This window comes from Orycteropus afer, unplaced genomic scaffold (assembly GCF_000298275.1).
Source record: "Orycteropus afer afer isolate SDZICR_OR568_19922 unplaced genomic scaffold, OryAfe1.0 scaffold00347, whole genome shotgun sequence".
In the NCBI taxonomy this organism is placed as follows: domain Eukaryota; kingdom Metazoa; phylum Chordata; class Mammalia; order Tubulidentata; family Orycteropodidae; genus Orycteropus; species Orycteropus afer.
The window spans coordinates 1,322,134-1,342,111 of NW_006921934.1; the positions used below are offsets into that span (position 1 = coordinate 1,322,134).

General features: G+C 40.8%; 1 protein-coding gene across 1 annotated transcript in view; it reads right to left on the bottom strand.

Annotated features, from left to right (window-relative positions):
- The window catches only part of PTPRN2 (protein tyrosine phosphatase receptor type N2), a 1,483,255-nt gene that overhangs the window by 99,591 nt on the left and 1,363,686 nt on the right, over positions 1 to 19,978 (bottom strand). Inside the window, exon 18 of the mRNA XM_007952571.1 lies at positions 15,024 to 15,171. Coding sequence (XP_007950762.1) covers positions 15,024 to 15,171 — 148 coding nt within the window. The remainder of the gene's footprint in view (positions 1 to 15,023; positions 15,172 to 19,978) is intronic.

Consider the following 19,978-nt stretch of genomic DNA (forward strand, 5'->3'; position numbering starts at 1 on the left):
GATTACTGTGGCCTGGTGAGACCCAGCAGAAGCCACTGAAATGTCATGGAGATAATGGGAGGTCAGGTTACTTCTGTCCTGATCTTTCTTTCTCTCTACTTCTTTGCTCTTTATCCTGCTATTTAAGTAGGTTTATTTTCCTTACCTCTTAAATGAAAGGGTTGACCAAGATGTTAAAAAAGGTGCTATCAGTCACAAAAATTGGGATTCTATGAGAAAGTCATTCAATGGACATGAGGCACTAAGTGAAAGATGCAGCATGCAGATTGGGAGAGGACAGGTAGCACCTCCAGGAACTGCAAAGAGCCCCTAAGGTAACAAATGGGCATGTGCTGTTTTGAAACACAACTATTTGGGTATTAATCTTATAGTCATGTCAGTGGAGAGAGGTAACATCAAGAGTGTCATTTTCAAATGCAGAGGGCAAGATGATGAATGGAGAGGAGAATGGTAATGTTTGCTTTCAGTAATTTTGTTGCATATACATAACAACAATTTTGCATAATAAGAGCATAGACAGCAACCAAGCAAAACCAGGCCATCTGCATCATTCTACTGAGAGAGCATCAATCAACACACATTTATTATGTATCTACTCTGTGCACAGACCTGTGTTAGACTCTATCGCTGCTATAAAAAAATGCAAGATATACAGATAAGAAATACCTGCCTCCAAGGTGCTTAAACTCTATGTGGGTAGGCCACTCATGTACACATTTAAAAAGACAGATAAAGAGATAACATTTCATATTTTATTGAGAATATATGCTGTCACCAGAAAAACTTCTGGACTATATCTTTGCTGACTGAAGCAAATGAAGACATTTCAGGGATGAGACGGTGGACAGAAGGTGTCATCTTCCAACTGGAGGTCATGGCACTTGTAGGAAACTCATGGTTATGGAATGTGACAGGCTGGCTCTATGAAATGGTATCTGGGAGCCATTATCATACTTATGCCAACTAGGATTCTTCTAGAAAAACAAAGAAAACTTGGCAGGATACTTGCCATTAACTTTCAAAACAGCTTTAAACTATGATGGGAGGTGTGGAGGAACACCCAAATAAACCATAAGAACAAATCACTTACATGACAAGAATGAGGACAAAAGATAGGAGGAGGGCAGTGATGTTCAATGGCAGAATTCTTGCCGTACATGCAGTTTCAATGTCTGGCCAATGTGCAGCCACCACCTATCTGTCAGTGGAGGTTTGCACACTGCAAAGATGCTCAGCAGGTTTCAGCTGAGCTTCCAAACTCAGGCAGACCAAGAAGGCAGCTTGACAATCTACCACCAAAAATCACCAATGAAAATTCTATAGGTCACAACAGTCTGATCCACAGCCAATTGTGGGGATGGCACAGGACCAGGCAGCATTTTGTTCTGTTGTGCATAGGATCCCCATGAGTTGGGGGCCAACTCAACAGCAGCTAACAACAACAATAAAAGAGATAGATAAAAATTTTTTAAGATAAAGTAATAGGAAAAAAGAGAAATGAACAATACTTCTGGTTTCATATGTATCTATGATCAGAGTACAAGTCATGAGTTATAAACACAATGACCTATGCATTTTAAACCTTTTGCGACCTGTGGGACATTCAGTCCTCACATTTTCTGACTCTGGGGTTTAGTGGGAAGCTGCTATCCCACTTTTAGTGCATGGTGCCATCTGGTGGGGGGCCTGGATAATTGCATGAATTTGAAGAAATGGGCCTTTTCCCACCAGCCCTAGCACCAGAGACACCTTAGGACAGATGTGACCCATTAATTCTATCACAATCCATATTACCTCAAAAAAAATTTTTTTTAACTCATTCAAAATGCTTTCTATTACTGAAGACACATGGTTCCAACAAACAATTTAAAGCAGAAAATAGTTAAGTCTTGAAAGGGCTAACACAAAATGGAAATATAATCTTATAGTATCACAGAGGCTTTATGGTTTGGGCTCATGACTAGAATACAGCATCAGAAGGGCTAATCTTATTGAAAAGAAAAAAAAAATTACATAGTGAGTAGGGGCATAGCACTCTAAACCTAGGAGGTAGATGCTATGTGGAAATCTACAAAGTTGAGATGGAAGCATGGTGATGGTATCTGGGTCATGAGAAAGGAGATAGAGAGAAGCCACACTGTTGAGGAAGTACAGTATACCTTTTATGTTCTGAGAGACATGGCCCAGAATCTTCCTAAATACCTAAACCCTCAACTCCTACTTAAGCTTCTACTCCCTCTTACTCCCATCCGATGCAAAAGTATAATCAAGAAAGTCAGATTATCACTTTAGGTCCATAAACTATAAAGGTCTCAAGTAATTTCTAAGGCTGCCTTCTGTCATAAGAAACAACTTTATTAAGACTATTTCACTCCTTCATTTCTATCACAAGCAACAGAAGCTGACCTTCTTTCCAGCCCCATTTTTCACATTGAAAGAAAAAAAAAGAAAAAAAAAATTCACGCTTTCCTGGTAGCTATTGCAGTAATGACCATGTGTAGAGAACAAAAAGCCATGTTCAGAAGCAGATCCTGAGTGGACTGCCAGGCGTATTCACTAGCCCAGTGAGTGCCTCCTTCCTGTGGTCTTCTAGTATACATCTCATTCCCACTGGGTTAGTACCTTATTGCTGCTGCAATGAATTATCACAAGCTTAGTGGCTTTAAAAAACACAAACTTACTATCTTATTGTTTTGTAGGTCAGAAGTCCCAAATGGGTCTTACAGGGCTAAAATCAAGGTGTCAGCAGGACTTGTTCCCTCTGAAAGCTCTAGGGGAGAATCTATTTCCTTGCCTTTTCCAGCCAAGGCTTCCAACTGATTCAGCCTGGTTCAGTCATGGCCGATGAAGGAATACTGGAATGGACACAAATTTTAAAATGTGGGTGAACCGTAATGCTACTTGGAATGGGATAAATTATAGGCTGGAGCTCTGCTAGAAACTTAATCTCCTTCTTAGAAAACAAGGACAGTGGTTGCAACATAGCAATCAAATCTCTTGACTAGCTGAGTTGAAAACAGTGTTCTGGATTACCAAATTTTTAAAATTTAGGTCTGTTCTGGTTTTGCTTTGTTGGCTATGATTCATCCAGTCTGAAGCCATTTCTGGCTTCTAGAGGTTGCCCACATGTCTTGGCTCATGGCCTCTTCTTCCATCTTCAAAGCTGGCAACAGGTTGAATTCTTCTCATATTATATCACTTTGATCTTCTCTTCTGCCTCACTCTTCCACACCTATGATTATATTGTATTGTGATTACATCGAGCTACCTGGATAATCTAGGTTAACCCACTAAGATACTGCCATCGAGTCAACTCCAACTCACAGTGAACCTATAGGACAGAGTAGAACTGCCCCATAGGGTGTCCAAGGCTGTAAATTTTTATGGCTGCAAATCAGACCACCACATCTTTCTCCCACGGAGTAGCTAGTAGGTTTGAACTACCAGCCTTTTGGTTAGCAGCCAAGTGCTTTAACCACTGTGCCACCAGACTATCCATAATCTAGGATAGTCTCTGATTTAAAGTCAGTCTATCTTTGATCTCTATTGTTCTTCTGCCAAATTAAATACCATTTTAACATATTCCAGGAATTAGGATGTGATATCTTTCAGAGCCATCATTCTACCTACTTAGCAAATCTCTCTCAAACAGCACATGTTGCCTCTAAGAGGCCAGAATTCTATTGTTTGTCATAGAGCACATGGCCTGTGGATCATGCTTTCTCGATTCAGACTGGGGAAAACCACAGTGTTGATGGGAGTCCACAGCCAACTAGAGATCTTTGGAGGCCTCATTCTGCTAACAGATGTAACTGTTCTATAGGCAAATCGAAATGAGCCATTAGAAAAGGTATAAAGAAGAATAAGGGAGAATATAAAGAAAATGAATATAAAGAAAATGGGAGAAAGCAATAGGAAGCATAAGTGATAAATTCTGGTTTACTCTTGTAAACGGCTTTACATCATGGAAGCTGAAGCAAGAAACTAGTATGGCTACAACCCTGAATTCATATGCAAACAATTGTTAAAGTTATGATAACCTTGGGAGAAAAGTGGCAAAATCGTGCTAGGAATGTTGGGCATTTAATATATAACCAGGTAAGAAGAATTAGGCTCCATAGTCTCTATAAGGGGACACAGCCGAAGAGAGACAAGAAACCCTGAAAATCAGAGTTCTGATAACATAATTACAAAAATAATTTATTGTAATAAAAGAAGAAACAGACATCCAAAGAAAATAATGGAGTTCAAAATTTCAAAGAACATGTATAAAATATGTAACATGTGTGGGTGGCATATAACCAAGGATAAACACAAAAGGGTACAAACTTTATAACAAAAACATGAAGAAGGCTGATGTCCAGAATGGGTTGATGGTGCAGAACACAAGGAGGTACCAGATGGGTCTTTTTTGCTATATTTGGAGGAGTCAAAAGACCTTCTCAGGTATAAAATATTGGTGCAGATTAAATAATGGTAACAGATGACAAAAAGAAAAATTATTCAATTAACATGCCTTTACCATATCTGATCATTTATCAAAGTATTAAAGAAAGTACATTTTCAAAGTAGAAGTAATGGAAGAAAGATAGTTAATAGGGAGTTGGACCCCAATACAGATTCATATATGGTAAGAGAAAATCAGTTATTGTAAAGCTTCTGGTGGCCAGGTCCAGATGAACTCTGTAGCAGAGGTTTCCCAGTTGCAGGTGATGCCACAGAAGTGTTGCTAATCAAGTTCACTGCAAGATCATGGGGGTGCAGAGAGATGCCAAAAAGGGGGAAACAGTAGATTCTGGGAACCAGGCAAGTTAGTGTTCCATGGATCTGGCCAAATTATCAAATAGACCTGTAAATTTGTCTGTGATTCTTTACGAAAAGAAGCACGATCACTAGGAAACAAGTGGTTTCATCAGGAACAAGTCATGCCAGGAAAAAGGTGGGTATTTTGGTTACCTAGTGCTACTCTGACAAAAATGTACCACAAATGGGATGGCCTTAACACACAGGAGTTTATTCTTAAAATTTGGAGGCTTTAAGTCCGAGTTCAAGTGCCAGGCTCTAGGGGCTGGGTGAAAGCCCCTCAACCTTGGGCTTCAACTCTGCCTCTTGCTCCTGGCCCACTGAAGCTAGAGGCTTTTCTTCACTCAGGTAGCTGCTGGCTGCTGAGACTGACAAACCCAAGGTTAACAAGTAAAAAGGCACAGTCCTGATGTTACCAAACCACATGGCAGGCCATTAACTCAGTCCATTCAAAGTCCCAAAGTCGGCAGAGCACGGCAGGCTGCTGAACAATGACACAGGTACATGCAGAGTTCAAGTGTGCCATAAGCTAGAGACTATCCCCATCCCCAAGGCTTCTCCTTATATACAGGAAGCAGACCACATCCCTAAGGCTGCTACTCAGCTGCTCACAGTAGATTCCATCATGGAGTTGATTACCAGTCTCATCATGGGGAATACTACATCCAGCTGCCCAGCCACTCAACCAGGCCCAGCCAAGTAGACACACAAACTTAACTACCACAGTGGGTGATGCTATAAAATAAAGAGTAAAGAGGCATAACAAACAAAAATACAATGATGAACCTTGATTATATGCTGCCCCTCACCAAAAAAAAAAAGGTTATAAAAGATATAATGAGAATATTTGGGACACCTGAACATAAGCTAGATATTAGACAATATTAAAACCAACTGCCATAGAGTTGACTCTGATTCACAGTGATTCCCATTGGGTTTCCAAGACTGTAAATATTTAAGGAAGCAGATTGCCTCATCTTCCTTCCATGGTGCAGCTGGTGGGATTGAACTACCAACTTTCTGGTTAGCAGTCAAATGCCTTAGGCACCGTGCCACCAGAGCTCCTTAGGGAATTATTATTAGTTTTCATAGTTGTAATTATGGGATTATTGTTAAATAGGAGAACATATTTATGTTTAGGAAATGCAAGTCAAAGTACTCGATGTCATAATTATCTGAAACTTTGAAGTAGTTCAGCCAAAAAAATAAACAAAGCTTGGGTATTTGGCAAAACATTGGGTGGCAGTTTATGAATCTCAGTGGTGGTATATAGATGATCATCAAATTAATATTTCAACTTGACTGTTTCAAATGCTTCCACCATAAAAAGCATAGGGAAAAATCACCCCTCTGGGAACTTCCAACCCTGGACAAATTACTTCACCTTCTTTAGAATTTGGTTCTTTTACTTACAAAACGGAGATAACAATATGAATCTCATAGGGTTGTTATGAAGCTTTAAGTGAGATATTGTATATAAAGCATTTAGGGCTGTGACTAAAATGGAAGTGTCTGATGAACACTTGTTCATCAGTTGGGTTGTAAGGCAAAGTTTTACCTTATTAAACAACTAACCAGAATGCTCATTAATGGATCTGTGTCAGCACGGAGGGAAGACTCCGTATTGCAATACCCTGTGTTTATCTTGTTGACTATGTTTTTATCAATGACTTGAGGACACAAAAAATATGTTTATCAAGTGTGCAGATGGCAAAAAGCTGAGAGGGGGAAGTGCTAAGTTGAACCAGAAAATCAAAATCGTCTTGACAGATTGGAATAATAGACCAAACACAACAAGATACAGTTTACTAGAGATAAAAGCAGAGTTCAATTCTTATGTTAAAACAAACACACACACTGTGTAATAATGAGTAGGGAGGTTGGGGATCCTTGGCTTAACCATGTCCTTAAGGAAATGTCTCTGAATTTTAGTTGCATGCAAGCTCAATATGAGCCCACTTTGTGATATATCAAACAATGAATATAAACTTATTATGTGTGTGCTTAATATCCAAATAAGGAAGAAGCACACCCACTGTTCTCTGCCTTTGTGGGGAGAATCGTGATTCTTCTGGACAAGGAAAGCTAAAGTGTATCCAGCAGAGTGTGGACCCAGCTGCTGGTCCCTACCTCTGATGCCCAGACCCTTTACATGCCATTTAAGACCCCGCCCAACTCTAAAACTCTGTAAATAACATTGGCAACTGAACAGTGAGAAGTAGAGACTACAACACTATACAAAGTCAGACAACTATTCTAACTGGTCTAGTTTTAAGAAAAAGAGTGAAGAGGATACACACTCTGAACTTGGAGTGGTTAAATAGTCACTGTAGTATATTATCTGAGAAGGCAACCCTCCCTGTGTTCTTAGCACTAGAGGGCACTGAATAGCTCCTGGAAGACTTACGTGCTTTTCCAGCTTACAGACAACCTTTGCAGGTGATCTTTGCCCTCGGAGCAATAGCCTAACAAAAATGGCTTTGTTTGTGTCTAAAAAATTGTATTTGTCTCTTCCTTGCTTCCCTTAAAAAAAAAAATCCTTCAGTCTCAGGCAGAACTGCCTGTGATGTAGCTAAGTGAAAAAAGCATACACAGAACTTGCGAGAATATTTTCTTTTCAATACCAACAAATTGAGAGTTTTTCTAAACCTGAGAGAGGCAGAGATTGAGCAGTCAGGCCAGGAACATACCTCCACATGTGAACTTTATTGTAGAGGTGAGATACATGTCCAGAACCTTTCATGAGAGAGAATAAAAGAGAGAGAGAGAAAGAGAGAGAGAGAAAAAAAAATCTTGCCTAGTCATCGGTTGTAGGAGAATTAGCCATGTACTGATTTTTAAAAGCAAATTGGTATAATTTTTGGTCACTTGGAAGTGATTAAGAAGCCCTGGTAATGCAGTGGTTAAGTGCTCAGCTGCTAACCAAAGGGTCAGCAGTTTGAACCCACCAGCCTTTCAACAGGAGAAAGATGAGGCAGTCTGCTTTTATAAAGGTTTATAGCCTTGGAAACCCTATGAAGCAGTTCTACTCTGTCTTACAGGGCTATGAGTCAGAATTGACTTGACAGCAATGGGTTTGCTTTTTTTTGGCTTGGAAGTGATTAAAGCAGAATACTCCTCTAAGGAGGTTCTACTTAGAAGTTGAAAAAAAATCAACCCAAAGGTTTATTTGGAAAGAAATTATTTTCCATTTACTTTAAGGAAAGCTACTCTTACTGTGAACAAGTCATCAGGAAAGACGAATCATTAGACAAGAACATCATGTTTGGTAACATAGAAGTGTCAGCAAAAATAAGGGAAACCCTTCCCTGAGGAGCTCCAGTGGTGCATGCCTAAAGCATGTGATGGCTAACTAACCAGAAGGCTGGTGGTTCAAATCCACCAGCTGCTCCATGGGAAGAATATGGGGCAATCTACTTTTGTAAAGGTTTACTGCCTCAGAAACCCAATGGGCGTTGCTATGAGTTGGAATTGACTCAATGGCAGTTTGTTTCTTTGAGATGGACTGACACAATAGCCACAACAATGGGTTCAAACATACTATCGATCACGGAGATGGCTCAGGACCATGCAATGTTTCATTCTGTGATACATAAGGTTGCCAAGAGTTGGAAGTGACTCAACTGCAGCTAACAACAACAATGCTTAGACAAAGTACCGCTATCCTTACAAATATTTTAAAAAATTCACTTCTGTGGTAGTTTGAAATATACGTGTATTTTTCACATAAAACAATCTCAGGCTAGTGTCTCAAGTAGTGCAAAGGGTTTTGGAGTTTGTCAGGCCTGGGTTGAAATCCGAACTTTCTCTTATGTCAAATAGGGGAAGTAATTCCTAGTGAGGGTGAGAAGTAGCTTATAGGTATGGCACTAGAAAGACACCTGGCACATGATATGGTCAAGAAGTAAATGGGGCTGTTATTATTTCGTCATAAGGTAGCTAATGCATGAACTCAACTTGTGGGAATTTTTGGCCTTCATCTGACCACACCTGTGAGGTAAGACCCAGGGAGGGCCAGACCAATTGCTCTGCCTTGGATTATAGAGACATCACTGTAGTCTCCTTAGCAACCATGCTCTTTTTTTCTGCAAGGACTGATCTTTCCTCCCTTCTTTCCTTCTTTATTTTATTATAGTAAAATATATAAACCAAACATTTGTCAATTTAACCATTTTTAACTGTACAGTTCAGTGACATGAATTAGGTTCACCATGTTGTACAACTGTTATCACTATCCATTTCCAAAAATTTCTTGTCACCCCAAATAGAAACTCGGGGCCTTGTAAGCAGTAACTTTCCATTCCTCTTCCTCCCAGCCTCTGCTCACCACTAGTTAACTTTGGCCTCTATGCAATGGTAACAATGACCTTTTAAAAAAGCCATAAATATGAGTATACTACATTATGTATCTTTCTTCCTGTCTTTACGCATCTGGGTCTTTTGCTTTTCATATCTTCGTTTTGTCTCTGTATTTCTGTTATTGTTTCTGTGTTTCTATTTCTCTCTCTCTTGTTATTACAATCCAGAATCAAACATAATTTATTTTTGTTTAAGATGGTGTATCAAAATAGCTTGTTCCTCTTTTGAATTTAAAGAGCAGATGAGCAGAATACTTCATGACTCCTTTTTAAAATGCAAAAAACTTTAAAAAGCAAATTAAATTCTTTACACTTCTGAGATAATATAACTAGACCTAGCACAGTGCCAGTTAATCAATTAATAAATGTTGGTTCCCACCCGGAGGGGGATCTCTGTAGGAGATCCTGGATGGAGTGGGAGAACAATGTGGAACAAAACTCAAAATCACTTTAAAAAAAAAAGGGAGCAGGTTTGCTGGTCTGATACAGCCTGATGGAACCACTGAGACTATGGTCCCCAGCTGCCATTTAGGTCTAAAAATGAACCCACTCCTGTGGCTTCCAGCTAAACAAAAGATAGGCATATGAGCTGAACATTTGTATTAGGTAGATGCACTCCTTGAAGAGCTCAATCATGGGAGAACAGAAGGGCTGTGTATGCATAGGGAGATAGATCAGGGGCAGGAGTGCATGGAGGGAAAGACACAGGGAAGAGGTAACTATGGGGAGGAAGTGGAAGAGGAGCTGTTGCATTGTGAGAAACTGCAGTCAATGTCATAAGACAAAGTATATGTGAGCTGCTGTATGGAAAGTTAACTTGCTCTGTAAACTTTCACCCAAATCATAATAAAAGAAATATAAATAAATAAATAAATGCTGGTTCCCTTCTCCTTCAAGTAACCAGAATGTAGATAGAATCTCTGTATTATGTTGTTGTTGTTGTTATGTGCCGTCGAGTAAGACCCAACTCACAGCGACCCCTCCTTGGGTTTCCGAAGCGATATCACTATGGAAGTAGATTGCCCAACCTTCCTTCTGAGGAGTGGCTGGTGGGTTTGATCCACCAGCCCTCTGGTTAGCAGTCAAATGCCTTAGGCACTATGCTACCAGAGCTCCTTTTCTGTATTATAAGGTACCTCAAAGTAGCTAGCCCTACCACTTTTGATTTCTTATGCAACTTGCCACATGAATTGTCCTTCAGATTAAGCTGGCAATGTGCCATTGACTGGGGGTAGGAAAGGCATTTCAAACAGGAATTAAATCAGCAAAGATGTGAAGGAAGGTGGGATGGTGTAGGGTGACTTCCTGGATTGAATAGAGAGAAAGGTGCTAGGACCACAGGGAATCTAATTGGATAAACTTAGTGGATTTAGATTCGGGAACTGATCCTGAAAGCTGGGAAATTATTTTTGTGTCTTGGGTTTTACAAAGGTTAAGCTGGGCAGCAGCTTGCAGGAGAAGTTCAAAGGGCAGAGACTGAGGCAGCAAAATCAAGAAGGCCAAGGAAGACCAGGGTGATGGAACAAGAAGAGTAAGTAGGAGGTAAACCATTGGATCTTTCAAATAGAGAAATGATAGGCTTGGTGAAAGTTATGTTAAAGGATACGGTAAGAGAAGAAAATGTACAGAGGGTGCCCAGGTTTCCAGCGAGAGACATGAAATGAATAACACTATCACCAAAAGTGTCGAAGTTGGTGAGAAGGAACTTCCAATCACACTAATGTTTGCTTATTATCATGAACATTAGTCTATATGTTTATAATAAATCATTAAAAGCTTTCAGACATATGAGCCATTTGAAGGGAGCTCTGGGAGCTCTGGTAGCATAGTGGCTAAGGCACTTGACTGCTAACCAGAAGGCTGGTGGTTCAAACCCACCAGCCACTCCTCAGAAGGAAGATGGGGCAATCTACTTCTGTAGTGATACTGCCTTGGAAACCCAAGGAGGGGTTGCTATGAGTTGGGTCCGACTCGACGGCACATAACAACAACAACAACTGGTGGAGTAGTGCCTAAGGTATTTGACTGCTAACCAGAAGGCTGGAGGTTCAAACCCAGCAGCTGCTTCTCGGAAGGAAGATGGGGCAATCTACTTCTATAGAGATACTGCCTTGGTAACGCAAGGAGGGGTCACTATGAGTTGAGATCAACTCGAAGGCAGTTGATTGGTGGAACACTGGGAAAGGGGGTTTTGGTTGAGGAGTAGAGTTCTTGAGTAGTGCAAATGGTTAATGCACTTGGCTGCAAACCAAAAGGTTAAAGGTTCAAGTTCTCCCAGAAGCACCTAGGAGAAAAGCCTGGCAGCCACTGAAAATACTATGAAGCCTAGTTCTACTGTGTCACCCAGAGATGGAATTAACTCAATGGCAACTAGTTTCATTTTTTGGTGAGAAGAGGTACCAGTCAAATTATAGACAGCCTCTTTCTAACTTCCAATGTTAGAGGCAATAAAGAAATTATTTCCTCTTGTTAGCCTTTCACTCTGGTTCTAATAGTCAGGCCTTGAGTGCTCTAATCAAAGAAACAAATTTCAAAGCCCTCCAGGGCCCTGGTTCTTGGGTTCCTGGGAGCATCAGCAAACTGCTACCTTGAGAGATGTGGCTGCCTGCTTCTGAGTCCCAGGAGTGATTATTTTACCATTACTGAATTCCTTGCTTGTGAATCAACTGGTTTATCATGGTACAGAGAGAATTCAAGTGGCCACCATGGGCTACAGAGTGAACAGAATGGAAACAACATGGTCACATTTCTGTTATGTTTCAGGGTATCATGTATGTGAATGGAGACGGTCTCAGAGGAAAAGGTTTAGAATTTTAACATTTACTATAACCAAAAAACCAACCTCATTGCCATTGACTTCATTCTAATTCATAGTGATCCCCTTTGGGTTTCCAAGGAGGAAAATCTTTACAGAAGTAGATTGCCCCATCTTCCTTCCACAGAACAGCTGATAGGTTTGAACTGTCAACGTTCTGGTTAGCAGTCAAATGTCTTAGGTACCACATCAACATTTAGTATAAAAGACCTAAAAGGAGTCCTGGTGGCACAGTGAGTAAGCACTCGTCTGAGAACTGAAAGGCTGGCTGTTTAAATCCACTAGTTGCTCTGCGGAAGAACGATGTGGCAGTCTCCTTCCATAAAGATTTACAGCCTTGGAAAACCTATGGAGATGTTCTATTCTGTCCCATAGGGTTACTGTGAGGAGTAGGAATTAACTCAACAGCAATGTTTATTTTTTTTAATAAGAAACCTAATAACCCAAGTAAATAATCAGGTACACAGAACACATTCAGTATATGCTTCCACTTGCCATCAAGTCAATTCTGACTCACGGCAACTCCATGTGTATAAGAGTAGAAAACTCTGCTCCAGAGGGTTTTTAACTGTTGATTTTTCAGAAGTATATTGCCAGGCCTCTGGTGGTCTAGTGCCTAAGATACCTGATTGCTAAACAGAAGACTGGCAGTTCAAACCCACCAGTTGCTCTGTGGAAGGAAGATGGGCAATCTACGTCTATAAAGATTTGCCACCTCAGAAACCCAGTAGGGGTTGCTATGAGGTGGAATCAACTTGATGACAATGAGTTCAGTCTTTTGGTTTTTCTTCCAAGATGTCTCTGGATGGACTCAAACTCCAATCTTTTGGTTAGTAGCCACGCACACCAACCAGGGAATATGTGCTTACTGAATGAATGCAAATTTACCCAAAAAATCAACTTTATTTAAGACATAGTTCAACATTCCCTCCCTGAACAACTTGCTTTTTGAGAACACTGACCATCCCTTAGGGAGCGCTCGTGTGGTAGTGCCTAAGGCATTTGACTGCTAACCAGAAAGAAGGCTGGTGGTTCAAACCCACCAACCACTCTTCAGAAGGAAGGCTGGGCAATCTGCTTCCACAGTGATACTGCCTCGGAAACCCAAGGAGGGTCGTTATGAGTCGGATCTGACTCTAGGGCAGCAAGTTTGGGTTTTGACCATCACTTTGTGTCCCAAAGTCTACCAATAGTCCCTGGAACATAGTAGGTATTTAATAAATACTTGTCAGTCACCTTATTTGCTAGTTTGCTTTTCATCTGATATCAACTTATAAATCACACAGCTCCCCCTTTTGGGGCTCTTTAGGGAAAACAAAAACTCCTTCAGAGCTCACAGAAATGAGCTCTACACTGAAAGAGGGCCTGCACTGAAACCTGACTAAACTGTAAGAAAAAAAATTATGCTGAAAAGTATAGGTTGAATTTTACAGAGGTCTATGATTCTTCAGGTTAGTCTCTCAAGAAAAACAAGATTCTAGTTTTTACTAGAATCTTTTTAACCTATACTTGTTGATCAAATTCCTGCTATTTAAAGGACAGCAAATATAGCTGCTTCTCCTGGGTTAGTTGACAGAGGCTGCCTCTAGAGATGAAGGTTGTCAGGACAGGATGACAGTGTCTTTGGACAGCACCAGATCAGTGCCCAGGACTGGCTCCAAAGAGCTGAGGCATGTGACAAAATGGCCATCACTGCCATGATGAATTGTTGATCTTATATGCTTTTGTAATGCTGAACTGGAATTTCATGTGCCTTTGCTTTGTTGTCAAAAAGGCAAGCTGATAAAGTATATTTTATCATATTTCAAGTATTTATGACTACTTCTTCTTAAGATTCCAGTAAAACAGTAACGGACTAATTCTATACACACACAGCCATTCATTTACTCATGAAATTAACATTTAAGGAGTGTCTATTTATGTCAGAAACTGTGGTCACAAAGATACTGAAAATACCTTTCCTCCCTGTAGGATATGTTTATGTATTGCTTAAAGTTCAAAACCTTGCATGGAATCTATTAAGCATATAAGAGGCATATAATTAATATAAGCTGAATGGAATAAGCCTAGGAGCACCTGGTCCTGGGGGAGAATGTCAAATGAAGTCACTCCTGACTGCTACATGTAGTTATCTGGTCCCTGTAAGTCCTGGTGGGCTCTCTACATGACGTAAAAATATTTATCACACCACATGCAAAGGATAATACAAGACTCTGTCTCCTCTACTGGATGGTAAGTTGCTTTAGATAATCTTTTTTTAATCTCCACTTTCTAGCTAGACAATGTTGTTGTTGTTGTTATGTGCCGTCGAGTTGGCCCCGACTCATAGCGACCCCTCCTTGGGTTTCCGAGGCAGTATCACTACGGAAGTAGGATTGTCCAACCTTCCCTCCGAGGAGTGGCTGGTGGGTTTGAACCGCCAGACTTCTGGTTAGCAGTCAAGTGCTTTAGCCACTATGCTACCAGAGCTATACAATAGGTACTCAATAATGTTTGTTGAAATAATTGTAAAAAATGCTGTAATAGCTACCACTACATATTTTGTTCTCACATTGTGCTAGGCACTGTGCTAGTTACTCATCTAATCCTCCTAGCAGCAATATTTCAAGGAAGAGAGTATGATTCCAACTACAGATAAAGAAAAGGCTCAGAGACATTAAGAAAGTTGTCTCAAATCACACAGCTAATAGAACACAACAGAGCAAATATTCTTCTTGGGTTTAGATGTTTCCTAAAGCCAAGTTTCCATGCCATTGGATCCCAGAGGAAGAAATGAATTCTGTATTGTATAGGCTTGGGAAAGTGCCACAGAGGAGGTGATGCTTATTTTACACTGGTCTTAAAAGAGGAGTATAAGTTTGCTGGTAAAGAAGAGGTTATGGGAGACAACTAGGGGAAGGGCTTTCCAAACTGTGAGAATGGTAGCTATAACAATAAAGAGAAAAATATGAAGGTGTAGTCTACACCTATCTATAACCCATCACCTTCCCATTCCAGTGGAAAGCACAGGGAAACAGAAGTGTACTGTCAGAGGAGGCCATACATACACGTCAGCACAGCCAAAGAACGGTTCTTCTGCATATTCTCTTCCTTCTGTGCCACCATGGAGCTGTTGGGCTCTGCCTGGTAGGCACATAGCGCTTCCCACTCTTTCTCCAGGCGATTCTTGTTCTTCAGGTGGTCTTCCATGTAGGACTGAAAGGTAAATGACAGAAGTCAGGATGTGTCACCTGAGGCAACATTAGGTCCTAGGACATCATCAAGGGAACACACACTTGGCTGATAGAGGGTGGAGCCCACTTCTCACTTCTGTGTACGAGCCTGGAGCCTGGGAGCTGCTTCCCATACCAGATCTACTAAGAAGAACATAAAGTAGCCAAATTTAAGAATGTAGCAAATATTTTGACATCTATCTGTTCAAAAGCATTTATGATGTGCCTACTATGTGTGACTATGAAGATGGTGCAGGACTGGGCAACAATTCATTGCTATACATTAGGTCACCATGAGTTGGAAATGACTCAATGACAATTAACAGCAAAAATAACTGGAAGTGTCTATGCTTGGGCATTAAAAACACTTAAAGTATGAGGTTGAGGTATCTATCAACTGATTGGAGATAAAAGATATATACATCTTAGAGCAAGGAACTCTGGTGGTGCAGTGCCTAAGGCATTTGACTGTTAACCAGAAGGTTGACGGTTCAAACCCACCAGCCACTCTACAGAAGGAAGATGGGGCAATCTACTTCTGTAAAGGTTCACCACCTTAGAAACCCAATGGGAGTCTTTATGAGTCGGAATCGACTGAGGGCAGTAGGTTTTTGGTTTAGAGCATATATAGTTAATAATCCAAATGTTAGTGTGGAAAATTAAGTGTCCAACTAAAGACTAATCAGTGTATATGCCCTGAAGTCTTCTTAAAGCAACAGTTTAGCTTAACCAGTAAAAAAAAAAAAAAAAAAAAGTCTGCCTTAAACATTATGCCCTTTTAAGAATAATCTATATGGGATCAAACTGACAACATGAACTCAAAAGATTAGATAGGAACCTTAGGGGCAGTGAGTTTATGCTAATGGGGGAGGAACAACTCAGAAAAGGAGGGTGAAAACTGTTTGTTGTACAACTCGAAGAATGTAATCAGTATCACTAAATGGTACATAGAAACTATTGGTCCAGGTGTATGTTTTGCTGTATATATTCTCAATAACAACAAAATAAAATTTTCTTTAAAAAAAAAAAAAAAGAGTGATCAGTGTGGTGGAAGCAGTCAAAGAGACTTGGTGTATAGAGTGCTTGAACCTCACACTTTGAAAGATGAGAGAATTTACCCAGGATGAAAGAGGAATAGGCACAGACACAGGGGGTATAGCAGGAATGGTGTCTGTGCTGAAGAATATAAGGAGAAGCTTTAGGAATGGTCTGCAGCTTTCGGTGTGCTTGAATCCTGCATACAGTCAGCTATGTTGTCTGCTGATCTTGGGACTCTTAATGGACTTGAATCAGTGGCCTGCCATATGGTTTGGTAATATTGGGACTGTTCCTTTTTAGTTGTCAACCTTGGGTTTGTCAGCCTCAGCAGCCAGCACCTGCCTGAGTGAAGAAAGCCTCTAGCTTCAGTGGGCTGGAAGCAAGAGGCGGAGCTGAAGGCCAAGGTTGAGCGAGGGCTTTTTCACCCAGCCCCTAGAGCTTGGCACTTTGAACTCAGACTTCTAGCTTCCAAAACCGTAAGAGAGTAACTTTAACTGTTTGTTCAAGTCACTCATTTGTGGTATTTTCTGTTACAGCAGCAGGAAGTAATCAAAACACTAAGGATGCATCAAAAGTAGGTCAGAGAGGTCGGTACTTAAGAAGTGCAGAATCATTGAGGTTTGTGAGCCAAGAGTCTGTAGACTGCATCTGGTGTTTGAAAACATACATAGGAACACTGCAGTCTCTGTATATCTCAAAGAAGGAATAAATACGAGGTAATGTTATACAGGAAGGAAATAGAAGTTATAGAAAGGTTAAAAATAAATTAGGCTGAACAAAAACTATTCATAAACTTCAATCAGAGAAAGCATCCCAGTGATTAATGTTTTGTATGAAAAAAAAAAACATTCATTTTCCTTCTTCTTTATAAGAGAAGCTCTACTTACAAGCAGATATTATGTTGCAGTAATTCCTTAAAACTCTTTCACTGAAGAATCATAAAATCTACTGTTTGAAAACTACTTTATATCAAATCAAAGCCATGTCAACTGGTTAACTCAGCAAGACACAAATGGAAATGGGGCCCTTCATGTGGCCCTGCAGAGTGGGTGCAGAAGGGTTCAGTTAGACATCCTATGGGAAGAGAACAAGCTTGACAGCAGTATCTTCTGCTTTACTAACGGCCAGGGCTGGGTTTGTTACCCTTTCCAAATACAGTGCCTATTACTTAATTAAGATATATCATTTCCTCAGATATATGCTAACGAATGCACAATGAAAACGGGAAAAGCACCTCTAGCCCTCATATATCTGACAGCACAGATATTAGGTAGATGTTTGGGAGTCTGTTAACCACCCTGCTGAAAACAAGTCACCATATATTTTAATTATAATACCAGGATGTTCAGACCAATCTCTTGGAGGGGCTATCCCTCATTGCCACTTCTGTGTGCACAGAAGTCATTTTTTCTTATAATCAGTACATTTTTCTGAACTGCCTGGGCGTGATGCATTTAAGATACTTAACTGTTCTCATTTGTGCAAAATGTTAAGCAGCTTTTACCATTAAAAAAAATAGAACCAAATATTTTGACCCTTGGCTGTTGCTATCTTAAGTTTTCTGGGCACTTGCCTGTCAGCAGTGATTAATAGGAGAAGTGGAAGAGGAAACAAAGACCTTCTGAACATTTTGCCTTCCACAAAGACAACCATGCCTGCCAGCACAATCTACTTTTTTCTTATTGATCTGTTCAGTAGAAAAGCAGCCCTGATTTTAAGGAAAACATTTCAAAGGACCAAGCCTGTCTCTGTTATTACACCCAAAGGAAATAATGGTCTATTCCTTCAGAATTTCTGTTTGTGGATTTCCAAGTGTGTCTACACAACAAAATAATGCACACACACATACATTCACAGGCACATATATGTTCACATTCAAAGTCACTCACACACACTTTCTCTCTTACATGTACACTCAGGCACACACACACACACTTGCATGCATACACACATTGCACACAACAGGATCCTTATTTCAAAATATTTCCCATTACAGTGTCTAACCAAATGTTAATACCCTTTTTGTGGTTCCACTCCCAACTCCTACACCAGCTCTCATTCTCCACCTCACTGACACCATCTTCAGGTTAGTCAAAGATCACTGGATTGTTCTATTCCTTGCCTCCCTCCTCCACTGCTCTCTGACTTCTTCCTGCTCATTCATATCTACTTCATGGGGGTGGACTGAGAAAGAGAAAGGGAATGGAGAGGACCTGCTGCTTCACACGACTCCAGGGGTACCAGGGGTACCCTGGAGTCCCGCAACTGCAAAAAGGGAAACTCCAATCACACAACTGTGTTGCCTTAGCAAATCTCTGACCAAAGTTCTGACAAGTGGGATATACTAAAGCTGAGATGAATTTTTATGTATCATTCATTCAACAAACGCCAATTACTGTATTTTTTTTTTATTATTATTTTTGGCATATAATGTGCCCATGCATATAACACGCATAACAGGAAACTATGTATATTGTTTGCATAAAAACACAGTGTTCTGGTTACCTAGTGCCACTCTAACAAGAATATACCACAAATGGCATGGCCTTAACAAACAGGAGTTTATTCTCTTACAGTTTGGAGGCTTTAAGTCCAAGTTCAAAGTGCCAGGCTCTAGGGGCTGGGTGAAAGCCCCTTAGACTTGGGTTTCAGGTTTGCTTCCAGCTCCTGGACCACTGAAGCTAGAGGCTTTCCTTCACTCAGACAGCTGCTGGCTGCTGAGGCTGCCAAGCCCAAGGTTGATAAGTAAAAAGGCACAGTCCCGATGTTACCAAACTACATGGTAGGCCATTAACTCAAGTCCATTGTAAGTCCCCAGGTTGGCAGAGCATGGCAGGCTGCTGAAAAATGACATGGCTACATGCAGGGTCCAAGCATGCCATAAACTAGAGACCATTCCCAAAGCTGCTGCTTATATATGGGAAACAGACCACATACCCAAAGCAGCTACTCAGCTGCTTATGGTAGATTCCACTATGGAGCTGATTGCCAGTCTAATCATGGGGAATAACTACCACCAGCTGCCCAGCCACTCAACCAGGCCCAGCCAAGTTGACACCGAAACATAACCACCACATGCAGTAAGTACCTTCTATACATTATGGAGGCAGTGCTGGAGGCACAGTTTGCTCTGACTCCTAACTTCAAGGTTGGCAGTTCAAACTCATCCAGCAGCACTATGGAAGAAAGGCCTGGCAGCAATAGGCTTCTGGAGCAGTTTTACTCTGTAATACATGGGGTTGCCATGAGTTGGAACTGACTTGAGGGCAATGGATTGGGTTCTGTTATTTATTCTGGTCTCTGAGCTCCGTGGTCAGGCTGTGGAGGACGTGCAAATCACATTCTACATGGGGTTGCATGGTTCAGCTGCTAAGGCACCCTCCCCCACACCAGGTCTGTGGTGGTAATTCACTAGTGGACAGGACACAGAAATTACATGTTATCTGCATATCTATTACTGGCTGGGACTTGAAGCAAGGACTCTGTCTCTAATTCTCACACATCCTTCCCAGCCTCTGTTAGAGCCACGAGCTCAACCAGCAGGTCAATTTGAGCACAAATGACTAAGAAGCTGCAGTCTTAACTCTTCTATCCATGAAATTAAAGGTTTTTTCTTCCATTACATATCCTTGAATATCAAACCTATATGGTGGTGAAGGCATTTGACTGCTAACCACAAGGCTGGAGGTCCAAACCCACTAGCCACTCCTTGGAAGGAAGACTGGACAATCTACTTCCATAGAGATACTGCA